This window comes from Gymnodraco acuticeps, unplaced genomic scaffold (assembly GCF_902827175.1).
Source record: "Gymnodraco acuticeps unplaced genomic scaffold, fGymAcu1.1, whole genome shotgun sequence".
Lineage (NCBI taxonomy): Eukaryota > Metazoa > Chordata > Actinopteri > Perciformes > Bathydraconidae > Gymnodraco > Gymnodraco acuticeps.
In genome coordinates this window covers 327,883-348,295 of record NW_022990389.1, presented here as the reverse complement: position 1 = coordinate 348,295, position 20,413 = coordinate 327,883, and the positions used below count along the sequence as shown (strand labels likewise).

The following is a 20,413-nucleotide window of genomic DNA, read 5'->3' as shown; positions in this document are numbered from 1 at the left end:
TCGTTTGCTCCTTTGTAATGTGTCCTTTAAATACATCATACAAGTGTGTTCTTGGTGGAAAAGCCAAACATATATAGGACCTCAAGCCACACATCTGAGTATGCTGGACCTTTAATGACCTTCATAAAAATTGCTACTAAGAAATCCTATTGACCCCCAAAAGGATTTGTTAATTAAACTAGACAGGGTGAAACATTTCTGAACAACTATTTCACGGGACTAAAGCATCCATTTTTAGTCTGTATCCTAAACCAAAAAGCTACATATCTTGCTTAATTGCCACTGCTTGAAGGAACAGCTAAAGGAATGATCTGCCATGACAATTTCGCTGCTATTGCATCTTTTAATCCCTGCCCATAGGTAAACGGCAGTGCAGTCTATTGCAAATCCTCTGCACAGCCTGGTTCCAGCAGATTTCCCTCTCTGGACACAGGCTGCTGTGGGTGGTGCAAGATAACAAATACATAGTTTAAAGTTTGTATTAAAATAAGTTACTATATATCGTTGTGGTGGTTGCATAATAAAATACATAATGTATATATAGCCTGCCATACAACGAAACTCGCTGTGTCGATGAAGCACGCGCTCGCTGCAGCACTGCAGAGGCGCGCGAGACTACTGCGGGAGCGAGCGATGGCTCACGCATGTTACATTGTCAGGACAAATATTTCAGGGGCTATTACAGTGAGTTTTTCTTATGAGTAACACTAGTTAATGCCTGGCTTATCAGACGATTTGGCCTTTAGGAACATTATGATCAGTCATCTTTTAAATCAAAATCACTTTACAGATTAGATTGAAATGATCGGCAATATATTATTTCTGCAGGCGAAATTTAAAGTTAGCATTCGTTACGTGACATGAATCATTCTCAGACGCAGCGATACAGTCCAACATACCAGACTTTATGGAAACAACCATTGATTTGAACTAAGTGGATGATATTTGTCTGAGCTGATGCAGCTGCAGGAGGATGTTAAATAAACAACTGTCTCCCTTTCATTCTCAAGATAAACCCTAAAATCTATTAAGTCTCAAATGGGGTGACATTTTTAAATATTAACTAGCATGAAAACTAGAATTTAAGAGGTGTCCTGGGTCACTTCTTCCGAAATAATATGTAAATACTTTTTATTTGGATATGTAATATGAGTATTATTTCGTATAATCGTATGTCTATCTGCTAACGTAAATTGAAAAATAGATAGTGGATGAAGCGGTTCAATCAGCTTACATTGGGCACAGTCCTTACATTTGAAGACATAACAAAGCTGGGGACTCGAGTTAGTAAAAATGTATTTGTAACGCTCAAAATTCAATATAATATGAATTATCGCGAGATATGCGACGTCAACATTGATGAACGCGCCGTGATCTCGACCAGAATCGTGAAACAACCTCCGCCGACCTTCCTTTCATCATTCCCGTAATCCGTCTGCGTAGGGTGTGCACCAGAGCTAGTCTCGGCACACATTTTTATTATTATGAAACAAACCAAAAGCTAGGGAGCACACGCAGACATATTTTTATAAGGAAAAAAAAATCGGTGAAGCAGGATTTAATTTGACAACTCAAGCAACGGAAGAACAGCCTTCGAAAAAGAAAGAAACACGGAACGAGAAGCACGTTATCGAGCAGCGAGTCATTGTTGAAAGCGTGGGTGATTAACGTTAGCCACTACTTATTTTTTACCTTTTATAAAGGGGTTGTCATTCCAGGGAACATCGTTAACCAGAACATTTGCTTCGTTAACAGTCAGCTATTTCGCTTCCTCTCACTAGGACAGAGTACTGAGTCAGAGCTGTCAGAGCTGTCAGCCGCAGCGGTTAGGTCACGACATTTTGCTAATCAAGCTAAGTAGCCCACATTGCTAACTCTAAAGAGAGCTAGAATATGTGTCTGCGATCTTATTTTGTATAGGTGATAGCTGAGAACAATAGCATTTATATATCGGAAGCTGTCATAAGCAGAAGAGTGTCATCCACATTTAACATTTATAATACAAGCCTGAGAACCCTCGTCGTCAGACATGAATCCCAGCGCTCCTAGCTACCCGATGGCTTCCCTCTATGTGGGAGACCTGCATGCAGACGTTACCGAGGCTATGCTCTACGAGAAATTCAGCCCGGCTGGGCCCATCTTATCCATCAGAGTGTGCAGAGACATGATCACACGCCGGTCTCTTGGCTATGCATATGTCAACTTCCAGCAGCCGAATGACGGTAAGTTTACAATAAAATAATACAGCAACCACAGGGATGTGACCCAATCTGACTCAATTTTGACCACAAGCCATGTCACAGCAGTTCTGCATTAGTACCATTGGGATTTAGTATGCACGTTGTGGTGGAAAGAGATATGTGTTTTGTATTCCTAAATTATTCCAATAGGGAAAATGTAAATAAAACCTGTCAGAAGTCTTATCGTGGTTTCTGATTTTTAGCTGAGCGAGCCCTGGACACAATGAACTTTGATGTAATCAAAGGCAGACCACTCCGCATCATGTGGTCTCAGCGGGATCCCTCCCTAAGAAAAAGTGGTGTGGGCAACATCTTCATCAAGAACCTGGACAAGTCTATTGATAACAAAGCACTCTATGACACCTTCTCTGCATTTGGAAACATCCTTTCTTGCAAGGTAGGTGGGGCGACATGCATTTGGATGGCCTCTGTTTTGTGTTCAAGTGCTTTACATAGAGTCCACTAGTTTGCATGACTAAACATTGTCAGATGGAAGCTGATTGTGTGAGTCTGATGCTTTTTCAAATGCATGGTGTTGTGATTGTGTTGACATGCCTAATTTCCACTTCCTAAGGTTGTTTGTGATGAGAATGGCTCAAAGGGGTACGGCTTTGTCCACTTTGAGACCCACGAGGCTGCTGAGCGGGCCATTGAGAAAATGAATGGCATGTTGCTCAATGACAGAAAAGTGTAAGTGTGACCACAATTTACCTGTGTCTCACATATTTTGGGGTATTCACATTAACCTGTGATTTGTTTTTTTTATACAACTAATGTGAGTTTATGTTTAACTGCATCTTGTTTTCATACTCAAATATAATTATGTTGAATGAACCGTTTTCATACAGCAACAATTATGAAGGTGTCAAAATAATGTTAACAAGTTATGCAAAACAATTGTCTGCTGGGGTGCGGTATATGTCTTGATATGTGTTAATTGTTACAATATTCACATTATTAAATCAACAGATTTGTTGGACGCTTTAAGTCTCGTAAAGAAAGGGAGGCTGAGCTCGGAGCCCGTGCCAGAGAGTTTACCAATGTTTACATCAAGAACTTTGGGGATGACATGGATGACGTGAAGCTGAGGGAGTTGTTTAACCAATATGGTAGGACAATGATACATTTCAGAGACTCATAATGTTTGTATAATGCAGGTTAATGGTGTGATATGGCTGGTAAAATGTTTTGATTATTTGTTATAATTTGAAGGACCTTCACTAAGTATCCGGGTTATGACTGATGACAGTGGCAAGTCCAAGGGATTTGGCTTCGTCAGCTTTGAGAGACATGAAGATGCACAGAAGGTTAGAATCTACTCTCGTTTTTTTTTTTAATGCCCCATCATATGCATCTAACTATTGAAAAATGACCATCACAACACTTGTCACTGTAATTCTGCTTTTCTTTCACTTTAAGTATTCTATTGCTTGTATCAGTGGTTTTCAAAGTGTGAGGCGCACCTCCCCAGGGGGGCGCCAGAGAGCTTCAGGGGAGGCGCAGCGTGAAAAAACAACTAGAAACAGTGAAATCTAGCTAGTAACTTCAGCTAACTTTATGCGAGCGACAACATGGATCGATTTTTAGTGAAGTTACCTAAAGTGAGAGAGGAGACAGCGTCTGGCAGAAAACGGAGGAAGTATGACCACGATTATTTGAAGCTAGGAATGTCATGGACTGGTCCTGGCAGGGGCGGACTGGCCATCTGTGTGTTCTGGAGAATCACAGAACGGCCGGTCGTCAGCGGGCTGTTGACGGCCGCCTCGGTTCGCTGAAGGCCGGCACCGCCCTTTATTTTAATTGTAATAATAGGCGCTTTCACACCGGAGTACTTTTCCCAGTATAGTTCCGATATAGTTCAGAAAATGTGCGCTCACACCAAAAAAATCCGGAACTAGAACTTAGTTCATGAGAACCTTTCCACCCCCATTTCAGTCCCTGCTAGAGAGCAGGTACTTTCATGGGAGAAAAAGGTTCCCATGTCTGATTGGCTGGGCAGATTGCAAACCACGGCCCGTAAAACTCCCAAAAAGTTTTGTGAAGCCGCCATTGTATTTTCCTTGCATTAGCATTATTAGCATTAGCCCAGCGCACAAACGGGGTGTTTCTCAATCTCCAGTACGCTTGCTTGGTAGCACATGTCTTCCGAGCATCTTGCTTCAGAAGCGAGGCAAGAATACTTCCTGGCATTCGGAAAACAAAGAGTGGTACAGGCGAGCAAGTGTGGAGGTGTGCTTCATATGAGAGGCCCGCTTTACATTTTCCGCCACAGATTTGGGGAAATTGGTCCGTGCGCAAAGCATTGTGGGGATTTTAAGACCGCGGAGTCTACACATGTGCAGCCTCGACATTTCTCCAAACGGAGTATGCCGGGCTCGGTAGATTTCCAAGTATACTGGACATTGGAACAGTCCTTCGGCAGCACTCGATGACGTAGTATGCTTGAAATAGTGGCTCTGGAGCAGCTTTACCCGCGATTGAGAAACACCCACGGAGAGAGACTAACTTATGGTAACACAAAAGAAGACATGGGAGCGGCAGCTTCTACTGAAGCCAGTCCCCAACTCCTGGGACTTCCGGCCGGGGACTTCGGGTGGCAGTATACGCCGTGAAGTTGTTTGCGGCCCGCCAGTAAACCCAAAGAAGAAGAAGTGATGTCAGCGGCTTCATTTGCCTAATCCTCCCTCAGGGACTTATTCCAGTGTGAACGCGATCTGCTCTTTAGTTCATGAGAACTAAAGAGTTTTGATGAACTAAGTTCTGATGAACTAAGTACGGCAAAGTACTTGGTGTGAAAGCGCCTAATACTTACTTTGATCAAAAGCAAGTACCGGTCAAGGCTGCTGCCAGAGGATGATCTGCGTTTATTCCTGTCTACATTGCATCCCTGCATCACCCGCCTGTGCGCATCGACGACGCAGACTCATTGTTCCCACTAAAGTAGGGGTGAGTGTAATAAGGAGGCAAAGTTCTCGTTCAGTGTGTTGCTGGGAGCATATAAGGATTTATCCACGATGTTGAAAATGTAAAAAAAAAAAAAGTTTAAAACATAAAGATAAAAAGGTTTAAAAAAGTTATTGTTTAATGTTTTAAGGAGGTGACGCTACTCAGCCAATCAAATCGGTGCAGTCAGTGTGTCAGCACGATAGATTCAAACACAGAGAAGAGACAAGAAGAGAGAAACAGCAGTGAGTAATTTCAAATGGCGTGCTCAAAAAAGAGAAAGGTAGACAGCGAAAACAGAGCGTTTAATGACATTTTCTCTTACTGGACCTCTTTGAAATTGAATACCCCTGCATTATAGCAACAATAATAATAATGGCAATAATAATTGGGAGGGGGGGGCGCAGCTGTTCTTATGTTCTCTGAGGGGAGGCTCACCTTCCCACACTTTGAAAACCCCTGGCTTATATCATTTCAGGCTGTGGACGAGATGAATGGTAAAGAAATGAATGGGCGGCAAGTGTATGTGGGCCGTGCACAGAAGAAAGGGGAACGCCAGAATGAGCTCAAGCGTAAATTTGAGCAGATGAAACAGGATCGCATGACCAGATACCAGGTTTGTTGGTTTCTACTGTCACTGGGTTGTTGCTTGAAAACTCTCCTTTCTGTGATAAAGTAAAAAGCATTCTGAGCCTCTCCCACCTCATTGCCCTAGTTAGCTAAGTTGTTTTATCTCTCCAAAACCTATTGGGTCTGGTAAATCACAACAAAGTGATATTGATGCGAAATATAATTCAAACTAGGTTGTCCCCAGATACAACAATGGCTGGATCTACAATACACAGTTGATTTGGCTCATTCTTGATATGTCCCTTTGGTTTGTTACAAATGCCATTGCCAATGTTACAGGGTGTCAATCTTTATGTGAAAAACCTGGATGATGGCCTAGATGATGAGCGTCTGCGTAAAGAGTTCACTCCGTTTGGAACCATAACCAGTGCTAAGGTAAGGGGCTTGATTTGTAATTATGCACTTGTTGGCCTAAAAATAGATTGAGTTGTTAAAATACAAAATTAATGTAATTTTATAATGATTAACAAAGCGTATCAAAACGTGTCTTCTCCCATAGGTGATGATGGAGGGGGGCCGCAGCAAAGGCTTTGGCTTTGTGTGTTTCTCTTCCCCAGAGGAGGCCACTAAAGCTGTAACGGAGATGAATGGGCGTATTGTTGCTACAAAGCCACTGTATGTGGCCCTGGCCCAGCGGAAAGAGGAGCGTCAGGCCCACCTGACCAACCAGTACATGCAGAGGATGGCCACAGTCCGCGCTGTGCCCAACCCAGTACTCAACCCATATCAGCCGGCCCCACCCTCAGGCTATTTCATGGCAGCTATACCTCAGGTGAGTCCGCTGGGTATACATACAATACAGCTTTATTTATAGAGCACTTTAAACCTCCAGACCAAAGTGCTGTACAGTCAAATAAACAAACAAAACATACAACAAATAATACAGCACAGCTCACACACCATAAAACAAGTATAATTAAAAACAACAGACAATTTAAAAGCACTAAAAACAACACTCTAAAAGATGTTAATACACTAAGGAGAAGAGGTGGGTTTTAAGAAGCGCTTTGAAAGCAGGCAGTGTGGCGGCCTGTCTGATATGCATGGGAAGATCATTCCACAGATCGCCTGTCTGATGTGCAGGGGCAGATCGTTCCACAGTGTGAGAGCCGCTACAGAGAAGCAACGGTCCCCTCTGAGCTTTGACCTGGTTCTGGGCACTTTCAGGAGGATCAGCTGACCTGAGAGGGCGGTTGGGCGTGTAAGGGTGTAGCAGCTCAGAAAGATATGGTGGGGTCATGCCATTTAGGGATTTTAAAAGTAAATACGAGGATTTTGAAATGAATCCTAAAATTTATTGGCAGCCAATGGAGTGAAGCCAAAATGGGGGAAATGTGGTCGTATTTCCGTGTGCCAGTTAAAAGCCTTGTTGCTGCATTTTGCACCAGCTGCAGACGATCGAGGGAGCTGACCCCCATGTAGAGAGAGTTACAGTAATCCAGCCGAGTGGTGAAAAAGGCGTGGATTACTGTCTCAAACTGCTGTCTGGAGAGAAAATGTTTATTTTACTGTAGTTTGTCTATTTGCGTCTGTAGGTTTCTCCTAAATTCACCAAAAGTTAGCATTCTAACCAGCGTTTCCGCCAGGGGGGCGTCTTGCCGTTATTTGACGCCCTTATTCAGCTCGGGACGCCCTGAACGCGAGCCGAGGGCGTCCACAAATAATAATAATTCGAGAGAAGATCGAGAGTTTTTATCGCATTGAAATAACCAAAAGGACAAGGACATCCCTCTGTTGGAGGGACAAAGGAGTCTGGTGGGATTATTTCTGAGTATTGAAGATCGTTTCCCCGACATCGAAGGTGCCTGCTACAGGACAACACGGAACGTGCATGATTTGGACGCGATGAGCGGTGCTAGTGGAGCATGCGCGTGAGCTGCGAGCACCGGAGCCTCGCAGCGGCGAAACTGAGGCTCCGTGGTAAACTGTGGTAACATGAAGAGCCGTTTGGGAGCCGAAACAGCCGGCGCTTTAAGAGAGCCGAGCCAAATGATCCGGCTCACTAACGTAAAAAGACAGTATCTATAAGGGATGGCTCAAGTCAAAATTCTCGGGGTGGACGCCCTCTCAGCTCTGGTCTGGCAGAAACACTGATTCTAACGTAACATAAAGTACCGCGACCGCTGTAAAGCTCCGCCTCTCCTGCACAATCTCATCGGATCCAAATATGGTCATTTCCTTTGTATCAGCAACCAATCGTGAAAGTACAAAGGGGTCTTAAACCAAGAAACAAAATCTCATTGGCTGGTGTCAATTTCTGACAACGTGATTCGTTCAGATGCGTCACGTGGTGTGCTAAAACACTTCTTGGTTTAGATTTTGCTGGAAATGTAAATCTCAAAATGGCAAAAGAACAGCGATTAAAAACGTTCACAGAGAAGACGACAACAATGTTAGACAAAAAACAAATGATCCCGAACACGAAATACCTTCACGGAGTGCGTCGAGGCGCAAGCTATCATCCAAAGAACAGGAGGGTTTAGGTAGCGCCACACAGCAATCTTTAAAGGTCGTTTTCTCAAAATGAGTTTTTTTCTCATGTTTCTGAGTGAGAAATGTCCATTTCCGTAGCACCAAATACACCAAACCTTCCAGTTATATTCCTATCAATATTCTGAAGGTTTTTACAGAAGGGTTTGTTTATATATCATTCATAGCCTGAATTATATAACATGTTATACCTAAAAACATGGCGAACATTTATATTTTAGAACTGTTGACAGTATTTTCTGATTTGTGATAAAAAGAGATATCCCAAATCCCTTCTGTAAAAACTTGAAATGCTAATATGACTACAAAATGATACAATGACTTTATCCAATGTTCAGAATTGTGTTCCTGAAAGTATTAAAATATGCGCATATTTAATGAGATTATGGCTCATTTGCATGGGGGGGGGGGGAGCGGTGCCCCTACAAATAGAATCAAATTATGTGGGAAACACTGATGATGATAATTATTTAAAAAAAAAAAAAAAAAATGTAATTTTTAATTTTCTCATTTATTTAATTTAATTTTGAATCATCTCGCGACCCCCACTTTGGGAACCCCTGCTCTAGACACTTTAGCAGTGGGCTAATTGAGTAACCCTCCTTCTTTTTTAGTGGGACATAAATCTGGCTATCATCAGCATAGCAGTGCAATGCGATGCCATGCTTTCTAATGGCGCTTTTCCACCATGGCGCGGTTTAAGCGTGTCGTGCCGGGCCCGTTTTAGGTTGCGTTTCCACTAGGCGTAGTTCCGGCCCGGGGCTACTTTTTCACCTTTTTTCTGGCCCGACAAAATCGTGGTTCTATCGGGGCCAACAAGTGGGACAACAACCGGGCTGAATATGCTAAACTAGTGAGAGAATCGCTGGCAAGGGGGCTACAACTACAACAAGATGAACATATTTGACCGTGATTTAATTGTAATACACGTTTCAAAATGATGCCGAAGTAACTACATACTGATACCGGTTAGTAAAAACCATGAATTAATGCTTTGACAAGTCTGCAGACAGACGGCAGGCGAAAAACCTTTTAAAATGCGTGCTGTCTAAATGGAGATCGGCTAAGCTAACGCAGTATACTCCGACCGTCCACACTCACAACAACGGCCTACAGACATAAATAAACCAGCGACTGTATTCGCCATGACACAGGCAGTCTGCGGTTTGTACTTGTTTAACTTTTGTCTAGTTTCTGAACAGATATGAGGAGCTGTGAGCTTGAGTGCTAACAGCTAACGGCTGATGTTGTTTTTCTGAAGATGACATCACGGCTCCGCCTACACTGCGTTACTATAGATACTACCCCAGTTCCTAAACTGTAATGGAAGCGCAGCATTAAAGTGAGCCGGGCCTAACAAAACCGTACTAAGTCTAGCGAGGCCTGCGCTGGAAATGCGCCATAAGTATGGACCCAAGAGGGAGCAAATAGAGGGAAAATAGCAGGGTGCCTAATACTGAGCCCTGTGGGACCCCATACAGGAGTGGAGCAGAGGATGACTCGGAGTCACCAAGGCTGACAGAGAAAGTTCTATCCTTCAGATATTACCTGAACCATTCCAGGGCTTTCCCCTCAATGCCCACCCTCTGCTCCAAGCGAGAGATCAGGATGTCATGGTCGACTGTATCGAAAGCAGCAGTTAGATCAATAAGTAGAAACACAACGCAGTCCCCAGAGTCAGTAGATAAAAGGATGTCATTACAAACTCTTAAAAGCACTGTTTCAGTGCTGTGCATAGTTTTAAAACCGGATTGGAAAACCTCCAATATATTGTTCTCTTCCAGAAAAAACATAATTTGACTGTAGACAATTTTCTCCAGGTATTTTTACATAAAAGGGATTTTGGAAATGGGCCTAAAATTAGCCAGAACTGTGGGATCCAGACTGGGTTTTTTAATATGAGGTTGCACTACTGCATGCTTCAGGTTTTCAGGGACCTTCCCTGAGAGCAGACTGCTGTTTATAACTGCCAGCACAGATTGTCCAACAGTGGGGAAAACCTCTTTAAAAAGTCGAGGCGCGACAGGGTCTTTTGGAGAACCAGATAGCTTTAACTTGGAGACAATCTCCTGTACAAAAGACAGAGCTACAGGCTCAAACTGGTTAAAGACAGCAGAGCACGGTGCAGGAACTGAGGGGTGAGATTTGAGCTCTAGTGGAGTTTACCTTATTAATAAAAAAGTAAAGAGTCTTCACAGACCGCAGTAGAGGTCTCCATAACGGTAGTCTGGGGGGCATTAAGGACCAAATCAATAGTCTGAAACAGAACACGTGGCTTGTGACGGTTTGACAGAAAGATGTCAGATAAATGTTTGCATTTAGCCTCTTTCACAGTGATCTGATAGAGACGGCAACACTCCCTCAACATTTGAAATGAACTTGCGGTTTGTCCTTTTTCCATTTACGCTCAGCTCTATGGCAATCCCGTCATACAGTCTGAGTCGTGTCATTTAACCAAGGCTCAGATTTAGTTTTAGGTTGCCTGGTTTTTAAAGGAGCAACAGTGTCTATGGTAGCTTTGCAAGTGGAGTGAAACCATGAGCTAAGCTCATCCGTTTCAGGTGACATAAGTTCATGATTAACACAGTTCTGTTTAAAAGTGACAGAGAACTGACCAGCAGTTGAGGGGTTAATAATGCGAGCGCGCCGAGGAGCAGCGCGCGGTTTAACAGTTTAACAAGCAAGAGTCACATCAAATAATACAGGCATATGATCAAAGAAAAAAGCGTTGCAAATCTCCAGGTTAAGAAACAGGCAAACCATAAGATAAAACAAGATCAAGTGTGTGTCCGCGTTCCTGCGTGGGGCCAGACACAGACTGCACAAGATTAAAGGAATCAACAAGGTTTAAAAAGTCCTTTGCCACAGGTTTATCGGGACAACACACATGAATATTAAAATCCCCAACAATAAGGACACGATCATATTTTGGCATAATTTCAGCCAAGAAATCAGAGCAATCATTTAGAAATCCCTTATTGTATTTGGGAAGTCTATAGACCACAGCACTGTATGAGAGCAACCAAGCTCGAACACGCTCAGTTCAAAGCTACCAGGTGAGAATGACAGTGAAAGCTGCTGGCATTTATAGTCACTCTTAAAAACAGTTGCTATACCTCGGCCTGACGTCCGCAGAGAGTTAAAATAGCAGCAATGCTGCGGTACAAGTTCGGTAAACGCGCTGGACTCACCAATACTGAGCCATGTCTCAGTCACGCAGTTTGGAAGTCCAAACCCTTGGAAGTGAAGAAATCCTTTAGGACAAAAGTCTTGTTTGTCAGCGATCTTGCGTTAATCAAGCCAAACCTGGCAGGGGCTGGCAGATCGGCGGCGTTAGAGGTCCGGGGAGCCCGACACAGAGACCTCAGGTTATGCAGATTAACCCCGCGGGGACGAGGGGAGCAGGTCCCGCGGTGCAAGAATGCCCGGGCCGACGACAACTACCAGCCAAAAACAACTACCAGCCTCAAAAAAGAGAGACGAGGCTCATACTCAGTATGAGAGAAAAGATGAGCTGAAGAAGCCTTCATTCTCACCAGTCGACCACTGCGTTTTCCCCAGTCATTTCATTTGCCTAATCCTTCCCCAGGAATTTATTCCGGTGTGAACGTGATCTGTACTTAGTTCATGAGAACTAAAGAGTTCTCATGAACCTTTGTGGGAAAAGTACTGCGGTGTGAATGTGCCTATTATAAAAACACACGGCGTTGGCAGCGACAGACGGCAGGCCACACGCCAGTGTGTACATGACAAACATATTCGCATATTGCGACATTGCTACCTGAATACATTTTTTTTTCAAGTTGTCTGATCATTTATAATGGTAAACATAATCTGAGAAAATGGAAAAGGTTTTCCTGCTAAATCTATTCTTCCTGTAACGCTCAAAATATTTGGAATATTTTCAAACACGTCAAAAGCTATGCATTACACATTCACTCCTTCTTATTTTACCTTTCACTGAAAAACCAACTTACCTCAGCATTTGTGGGCAGTTCAGCAAAGCACACATCGACTGTGGCGCAGTGGGTTAGTGCGATCATCTTTAGATATGGGGAACACCGGTTCAATCTAATCTTGACACCAACTGCAGTCGGCATGTTGCTGTGTCTTTGGGCAAAACACAGAGTCAGAATTAGCTATGGCTAATATATGGCTGAATATCTGAGTCAAGCAAAGTACTTTATAATATACAGTGGATGAAATAAGTATTTGATCCTTTGCAGATTTTGCCCTCGTACAATGAAATTAACAGTCTATAATTTTTATGGTAGGTTTATTTTAACAGTGAGAAGCTGCTGGGATTCTTCCCAGCAGCTTCTGAAGCCTTCAGAGTAAATCGCCAGAAACGCTGACACCTCCTCATCTCCACCGCTCCCATGTTTTATTTTGTGTTGCCATAAGTTAGTCTCTCTCCGTTTGTGCGCTGGACTAATGCTAATAATGCTAATGCGAGGAAAATAAAATGGCGGCTTCACAAAACCCTTTGGGAGTTTTACGGGGCGTGGTTTGCAATCCGCCCAGCCAATCAGAAATGGGAACCTTTTTCTCCCATGAAAGTACCTGCTCTCTAGCAGGGACTGAAAAGAGGGTGAAAAGGTTCTCATGAACTAAGTTCTAGTTCCGGATTTTTTTGGTGTAAACTAGGGGTGTAACGGTTCACAGAAGTCACGGTTCGGTTCGTACCTCGGTTTGGGGGTCACGGTTCGGTACGGTTTCGGTACAACAAGAAAAAGCTAAAAAAAAAGTCCCAAATGCATAATTCCAGGTTTGTTATTTAGTTTTGAACAGTAGTGCAGGTTTCAGTTAAAAAATAAGGAACTCTGACATTTTGAATAATTAACTGTATTAAACAGTAAAAAACAAACTACAAACAGTAGGCCTACCACACGCACTCAGATGGCCATATTATCTATAATGGCTGATGTCAAACAAAAAGGTTTCATCAAGCTGTAAAACTAAAAAGAATGTCTTGAAAATATTACATCATAAATAATAAGAATTTTTTTCCAGAGCGCAAAGTCATTGAAAAACATATGCCAAAAGCTTCCGTTATTTATTTTGGTCTCTCGGCTCTCATGTTTATTGGCTTCTTAAAAACAGCGGGGATCAGCTGTTGAACTGCGGTTGTCTTTTTCCGGGCTCCGGTGATTGGCAAATCTGGGTGATGCCTTCTGATTTGATTTAGCATGTTTGGCGTGTGTTACCATTAGCATACCGCACCGCTATCGAACAACGCCGACACACCGTCCTCGCCCGATCCACCACTCGCACTCCTCATCGTTGTTGTAGTCCACAGGGAACCCGAAAAGTACTCCGGTGTGAAAGCGCCTAATGTTTCCACCTCCATGCTGACGGTGGGGTTGGTGTTCTGGGGTTATAGTCAGCATTTCTCTTCCTCCAAACACGGCGTGTCGAGCTGATGCCAAAGATCTCGATGTTGGTCTCATCCGACCACACCCCCTTCTCCCAAGCCTTCTCTGAATCATCCAGATGTTCATTGTCAAACTTCAGACGGCCTTTCATGTTCTTCTTGAGCAGGGTGCTGCAGGATTTGATCCATTATGGTGTAGTGTGTTACCAATAGTTTTCTTGGTGAATGTGGTCCCAGCTGCCTTGAGATTATTAACATGTTCCTCCCGTGTAGTTCTTGGCTGATCACCTTTCTCCTGATCATCATACCCCACAGGGCCAGATCTTGTGTGGAGCCCCAGACCGAGGGGGAATGATGCTCATTTTGTGTTTCTTCTATTTCCGAATAATGGCACCCAACAGTTGTCTCCTTCTCACCAAGCTACTTTCTGATGGTCTTGTAGCCAATCCCAGCCTTGTGCAGGTCTACAGTCTCGTCCATGAGGTCCTTAGACAGCTCTTTAGTCTTGTCCATGGTGGAGAGGTTGATTGATCTGTACTTTCTTAAAGGAAGAGGACTCATGTAACCGGTCCATGGGAGCCAGAATTCTTGTTGGTCGCAAGGGGATCAAATACTGGTTTCCCACAGTTAAATGTAAATCAATCAACTTTTTTACAATGTCAATTTCTTACACACTGTTAAAATAAACCTACAATTATACATTGTTGTATAATGTTGTGGGCAAATTTACAAAATCTGCAAGGGATCAAATACTTTTTTCCTCCACTGTATCTAGTCCATAACATCTTAAGCACTCATATTTTTGGATGTCATCACTAGAAATGTCAATAGTTTGTCAGGGGTTTTTCTAGAAACATTTAGTATGAGGGCACTAACGTCTCTTCCGGCCAAAATGACCACCCTCCGACAAAACTAATGCATTAGAGCAAAGTGGAAAATGATAGTTCCTTCATGTCTTAAAGCTGCGGAGTCATATATTGAGCCCCAAATAACCAGAGTTACGGTTTCTTTACTTCCTCTACAGAAATAAGGACAGTAAAATAAACTGATTCAGAAATCACAGTTTCAGTGTAAGCCTGCTGCCTGCCACTCGTCCCCCGGCAGACCGACCGGACATCCATCCCATAATTATTCTGAGTTCCGTAATTATACAGTTTTTGACAAACAGAAATATTGTTTTTTTGGCACCACCTTTAAGATCTTACTGTGAAAATCTGCATTTTGGTATGAGGGCGCACACCGAAAATAAGAGGGCACAGCGCGTCTGTTATCTGGTTTAACCACCTCTTGGTTGTAGGGGTATGGATAATAGAAATATTTGTAACGAATTGGCTATAGGACACCATGAACTGATAAATGATTGTTTCTCTTTCCATCAGGCTCAGAACCGTGCTGCTTACTACTCTGCCAACCAGCTGGCCCAACTCCGCCCCAGCCCCCGCTGGGCAACTCAAGGAGTGCGTCCTCAGCGTAAGTAAAAACATTTTCACTCATTTTGTCACTTCACTGTTATCGGATTTTGAAGCAATGCTTTAATTGAATAAATGGTACCTGGCTCTCTTAAACATTGAAAGAGCTGAATTCTCACCCCTTCAGTGTGAACCTTGTAATGTCGTTTCCTCTTCTTTCAGACTTCCAAAACATGCCCAATGCTATGCGGCCCTCAGCTCCCAGGCCCCAAACCTTCAACACCATCCGTCCCACCACCACACCCAACACACAGGTTCCGCGCATGATGGCTTCCCAGCGTATGCGTAAGTATTTCAGATTTCAGAAAATACAATCTAAAGCTATATTTTGTCAAGTTGTCCTCGCGAGTTAATCACTTGAAGCAGGTTTGATAAAGGGACCTTTTCACTTTCCTCAGCCACACAGGCCCTCAGTCAACGCCCTGCCGGATCTTCAGCAACTGCTGCCCCAGTGCGCGCCATGCCCCAGTACAAATATGCTGCTGGTGTGCGAAACCCCCAGCAGCACATGGCCTCCCAGCCACAGGTCCCCATGCAGCAGGTAGATTCCATTCCACTTGTGCTTTTCAACTTAACTAGCTGATGCCCAAGAAGAAAAAATAGAAGACCATCTGCATTTATTTACCTTTTCTGTTTAATTAGTTTTAAACAAGAACATAAGGCACGTTCACTCCGGAGTACTTTTACCCATACTTTTCCCATTTAGTTCCGTTAGTGCCTAGAATTTTGCGTTCACACCAAAAAGAGTACTTAATTCCGAGAACTTTTACCCCCATTTTTAGTGCCTGCTGGTACTATCCTGGGGAGAAAAGTACCAATTTCGATTGGCTGGGCGATTTGCAAACCACGCCCCGTAAAACTCTGAAAAGTTTTGTGAAGCCGCCATTTTATTTGCTGGCATTAGCATTATTAGCATTAGCCCTGTGCACCAACAGAGAGAGAATAACTTATGGCAACACAAAAAAAAACATGGGAGCGGTGAAGTGATGAGGAGGTGTCGGCGTTCTGGCAATTTACTCTGAAAGCTTCAGTAGAAGCTGCTGCAACAGTCCCCAACTCCGCAGTCCCCAACTCCAAGGTCTTCCGGCCGGGAACTTCGGGTGGCAGTATACGCCCAAAGCAGAAGAAGAAGAAGAAGTGACGTCATTTGCGACATTTGCGAGTAACATTTGCGAGTAACTTCCCTCAGGGAACTTATTCCGGTGTGAACGCGATCTGTACTAAGTTCCATGGGGGTACTAAGTGCTGGGCACTAAGTACGGCAAAGTACTTGGTGTGAAAGCGGCTATAGTGTAAAAACCATATCATGAAAATGTTTTGTTTATGCCAAATAGTAAGCAGGACTTTTCAAGAACCAAATCATTAATTTTGTTTTCCTTCTTTAGCCTGCTGTCCATGTCCAAGGACAGGAGCCACTGACGGCCTCCATGCTGGCCGCGGCCCCTCCTCAGGAACAGAAGCAAATGCTGGGTAAGTAAATTATCTGCTCAAAGAAACAGAATTGTACATAAGTCATTTGATAAGGATTTAAGGCTGGTTTTACACATTTTTGAAATAGTTGTTGACTGTTCTTCTTTAGGTGAGCGTCTGTTCCCCCTGATCCAGAACATGCACCCCAGTTTGGCTGGCAAGATCACCGGTATGCTGCTGGAGATCGACAACTCTGAACTTCTCCACATGCTGGAGTCACCTGAGTCGCTGCGCTCAAAGGTCAGAGGCATAATGATTTTATCACTCCATCCCCTTTCCCACCAAAGCTTGAAGCTCGTGCCCTTTATGACCCAGTTCTTCCTGTTTCCACCGCAGCTTGAAGAACCAAATATGTCAGGCTTATATTGGAGGCTTGGTCAGATTAATTTTAGCAATAACAGTTTATGGCAAGTACGGTGAACAGAATAAAGTTGTTACACGCCGTACCACTCAGATTGCAAAGTGACTAAGACGACACACATATATATTAAGTCAGGCAAGACTTATTTGATATTGTTTATTTTTTACCTTAATTATAATGACTCGGCATCAGTTTGATGTTGTTTTTATTATAGCAGCTCTCGGGTGTAAACAATACATGGGCTACACATGTTGCCATGTCAGACTATCGCAATTAAAATCGTAATGAAAAATAAGCAAGTAAAATATGCCTGTAGAAAAGGGCTTATTCCACAATAGGATAGTGTGGGGGAAACTTCTGTAGCAATAGGAGTCAGGACTCGGAGAGCTGGCGCTTTGATGGCAAACACTGACGGTTTATTTGGAGCTTCGGCCGGAGAATTCACAAAACATGTCAAGAGTCAGAGGTTCTGACTGCACGGTAGAGTTGCCACAATCAATTCTGAAGAACTCTTCTGTAGTTCCAGGTTTTAACTAGTTCGGAGTGTAATAATCAACGTTCTTTATCAGCGAGACAAAACAAATATGGACCCTGAATCTAACTAGAGCTGTCGTCCATAGAAAATAATGTGCGCCAGGGAACCTACGTTCCTAAAAAGAAGGGCTTCTAGATGTCCCTGAACAATAAACTATCTCATGTCAGCTTGTGCTCTGTCATAAGCTGGCAACAACAATGCGCCCAAGCTGCCCCTCCTTAAGAGAGATAGCAGCAATACCCATGGCCGTAGACCTTTGCCAGGGGAAAGGAGACGGTGAAAAGAGAAAATGATGAGCTGTGTCAAAGGTTGAATACCTAAGCAAATTATTCCCCAACAGATAGCAACAAGTAGTCAAGATAGTCAGACAAGCTTCGGTGGCTATGCTTACATCATCCATCTCATACCAGAGAAACTTTAATAAAGGCATTGTGATGCCAAACAGCGTCCATTCAGACTAGAACAGGCAGTCCACCATTGTTGTTGTGAGGGGTGCTGCTTGTAAAATCTATAACTTTAATGGTCATGGCCTGGCACCACTTGGGAACTGGGCGGTGGTAAAATAACTGGTTCCTAAACTGAAAAATAGTTCCGAACTAAAAAGGCACTAGCACCGATCTAGAACTGGAACCTGTTTGGTCGGTATCTGCATTGTTTCTCTTGACCTGAGCTTTGTTGCTAGAAGCATTTTCAGAAGGGAGGACTTGTTGATGGACTGATGCCATAACTTAATAACGGATTTAATGCTAACCCTGGATGTGCAGCAGTTCACAAAGTGTTTTGCTCGGCAGTGGCTCAGTCAGTAGGGGCTTGGACTGTGAGCCGTAGGGTCGCCGGTTCAAGTCCCCGACCAGACTTAAATATGGAGTGTGGACTGGGCCCTGCCGTGGTACCCTTGAGCAAGGCACCGGACATCCCCCCTCACCCCCATTGCTCCCCGGGCGCTGTACAATAGCTGCCCACTGCTCCTAGTACTAGACTCCTGGTACTAGGATGGGTTAAATTACTAAAGCACTTATATACTAACTAAGCACACATATACTAACTAAGCACTTACATACTAACAAAGCACTTATATACTAACAAAGGACTGGCTTATCTAAAGCCAGTTGAGTAGCACTTAAAATGGTTTGGCTCTATGAAACCTAGTGTACTTTATGATTCTGTTTTCTTCAAGTTTGTATCTTCTTGGTCGAATGCACTTATTGTAAGTCGCTTTGGATAAAAGCGTCAGCTAAATGTAATGTCATGTAAATGCAGATGCAACATTTCACTGTGTGCTATGTGCTTTGCATGTGTGACCATTAAAGAGGGTTTCATCCCTCCGATTCTATCTATCTATCTGTTGTTTTAGGTGGATGAGGCTGTTGCTGTGCTGCAGGCCCACCAGGCCAAGGAGGCTGCTCAGAAGTCAACCACCCCCGCTGGTGTCCCCAGTGTCTAAGGTGTGTAACATTTTGAAGTAAAGATGACTCGGATGAAACTATACAGTATATGAATAAATGAACTACAGAATAAGCATCAACATATTTGGTATTTTTGTCTTGCAGATTGAAGCCTGCTTCACCGATGGAAAAAGAGAAAAAAATATTAAACATTGAAAAACCTAAAACTCTGAAAACATCGCAAAATGATAAATTATTTCTTAAAAAAATGAAGAAAACAATTAATCTGCCAGGTCTATAGATGGTTTGACTAGACCTTGATAATAAACAAAAATGTGTTGAAAAAAATAGCAAAATAGAAAACAAATTGAGATTATACGTTCTGAATGCATTCCTCTGTTTTATGTTATTGTGTCAGTGCTCAGAATATCAGCCATGTTCAGGTGATAGCTGAGCATCATGAAGGGTGATTTGTATTGTAAACTGCTGGCTGTAATAAATTCTCATTCAAAATTCATGCTTTTGTTTAATTCCTGTTATTGTCCCAATTAATCTTCACATTTTGTAACTGTCATTGTAATTGGATAAATATGAATGCCAGTTTTGATCATTTCATGTGTGACAGAACAGATTCGGAAGCTGTTTTCCTGAGTTGGTGTTTGTAGCTGCAGATTAATGTTCATACTGTATAGTGGTCCTGCCTATGGGAAAGACGCTATTGTTTTCTTCCACCAGGTGTCCCTGTTTTCTTCCCACTTCACCGGCAATTTTGGTGCATGTACTGATGGTAACTCATTAGCACTTTCTTTACAATCATAGCCTTGTGCATCTGTTAAAAACGTTCTTGGAATAGCCACTAAGGCATCCTATACAGCAGTTGGAAGTCTATAGGCTTTTGTATGTTTTGCTTACTGTGGACAGATCCCAATGGTAAGTGGCTACATTGTTTACAGCTGTCTAATTAGTGCAACTCATATCCCCACACAAAGTGGAAAAGCTTTAAGTGGCAACAGGTCCGAATGTTTAACATTGATTTGGATGACATGGATTTTCACATTGCAAACTCCACCAACTTTTCTACTGTGATACAAAATAGATTTTTGAGATGCTGCTCCAAATGTAATTAATTCAGAGTTGTATGGTATTTTCTTTGAAAGAAAAGGGCATTACTTGTGAATGGAAGTGTATGTGCATTCCATCACACGATCAGGAAAGGCCCTCTGTGCATCATAGTGTCTCTCAGCCTCTACAGCTTTCCCCACTGAGCCCATTCTGTTAACTTTCCTGCACTTAAAATAGTACATCGTTATATGTTAATAATTGTCAAATGACAGGCTTTGGGATTAACAGATCATGTCACAGGATCAGGATACAAAAAAAGACGACTATACTCCCCAGTTACATAAAAAGAAAAAACCTGATCAGATTACTGATGTTTATAAAAATGATAAACATTATAACTATTTTGCAATACAAGGTTAAAGTAAAGAGGGCGATGACCTGTCTGTTGTTTTTA

General features: G+C 43.0%; 1 protein-coding gene across 2 annotated transcripts; it reads left to right on the top strand.

The window, feature by feature from the left end:
- The first annotated feature begins 114 nt into the window (after positions 1–114).
- Positions 115–19,414, top strand: LOC117551544 (polyadenylate-binding protein 1A). Of its 2 annotated transcripts, XM_034224445.1 has the most exons (15): positions 115–2,222; positions 2,444–2,637; positions 2,815–2,930; positions 3,210–3,349; positions 3,453–3,547; positions 5,662–5,799; positions 6,093–6,188; positions 6,313–6,585; positions 15,057–15,147; positions 15,309–15,431; positions 15,545–15,687; positions 16,532–16,616; positions 16,726–16,856; positions 18,867–18,957; positions 19,063–19,414. In XM_034224445.1, exons 1-14 carry the CDS (start codon positions 2,030–2,032, stop codon positions 18,954–18,956), a joined length of 1,908 nt encoding a protein of 635 aa, XP_034080336.1. In that variant the 5' UTR covers positions 115–2,029; the 3' UTR covers position 18,957; positions 19,063–19,414. The 2 variants fall into 2 exon arrangements, 1 of the variants encoding a protein (XP_034080336.1); XR_004569807.1 differs by lacking the exon at positions 15,545–15,687.
- Positions 19,415–20,413: the final 999 nt, after the last annotated feature.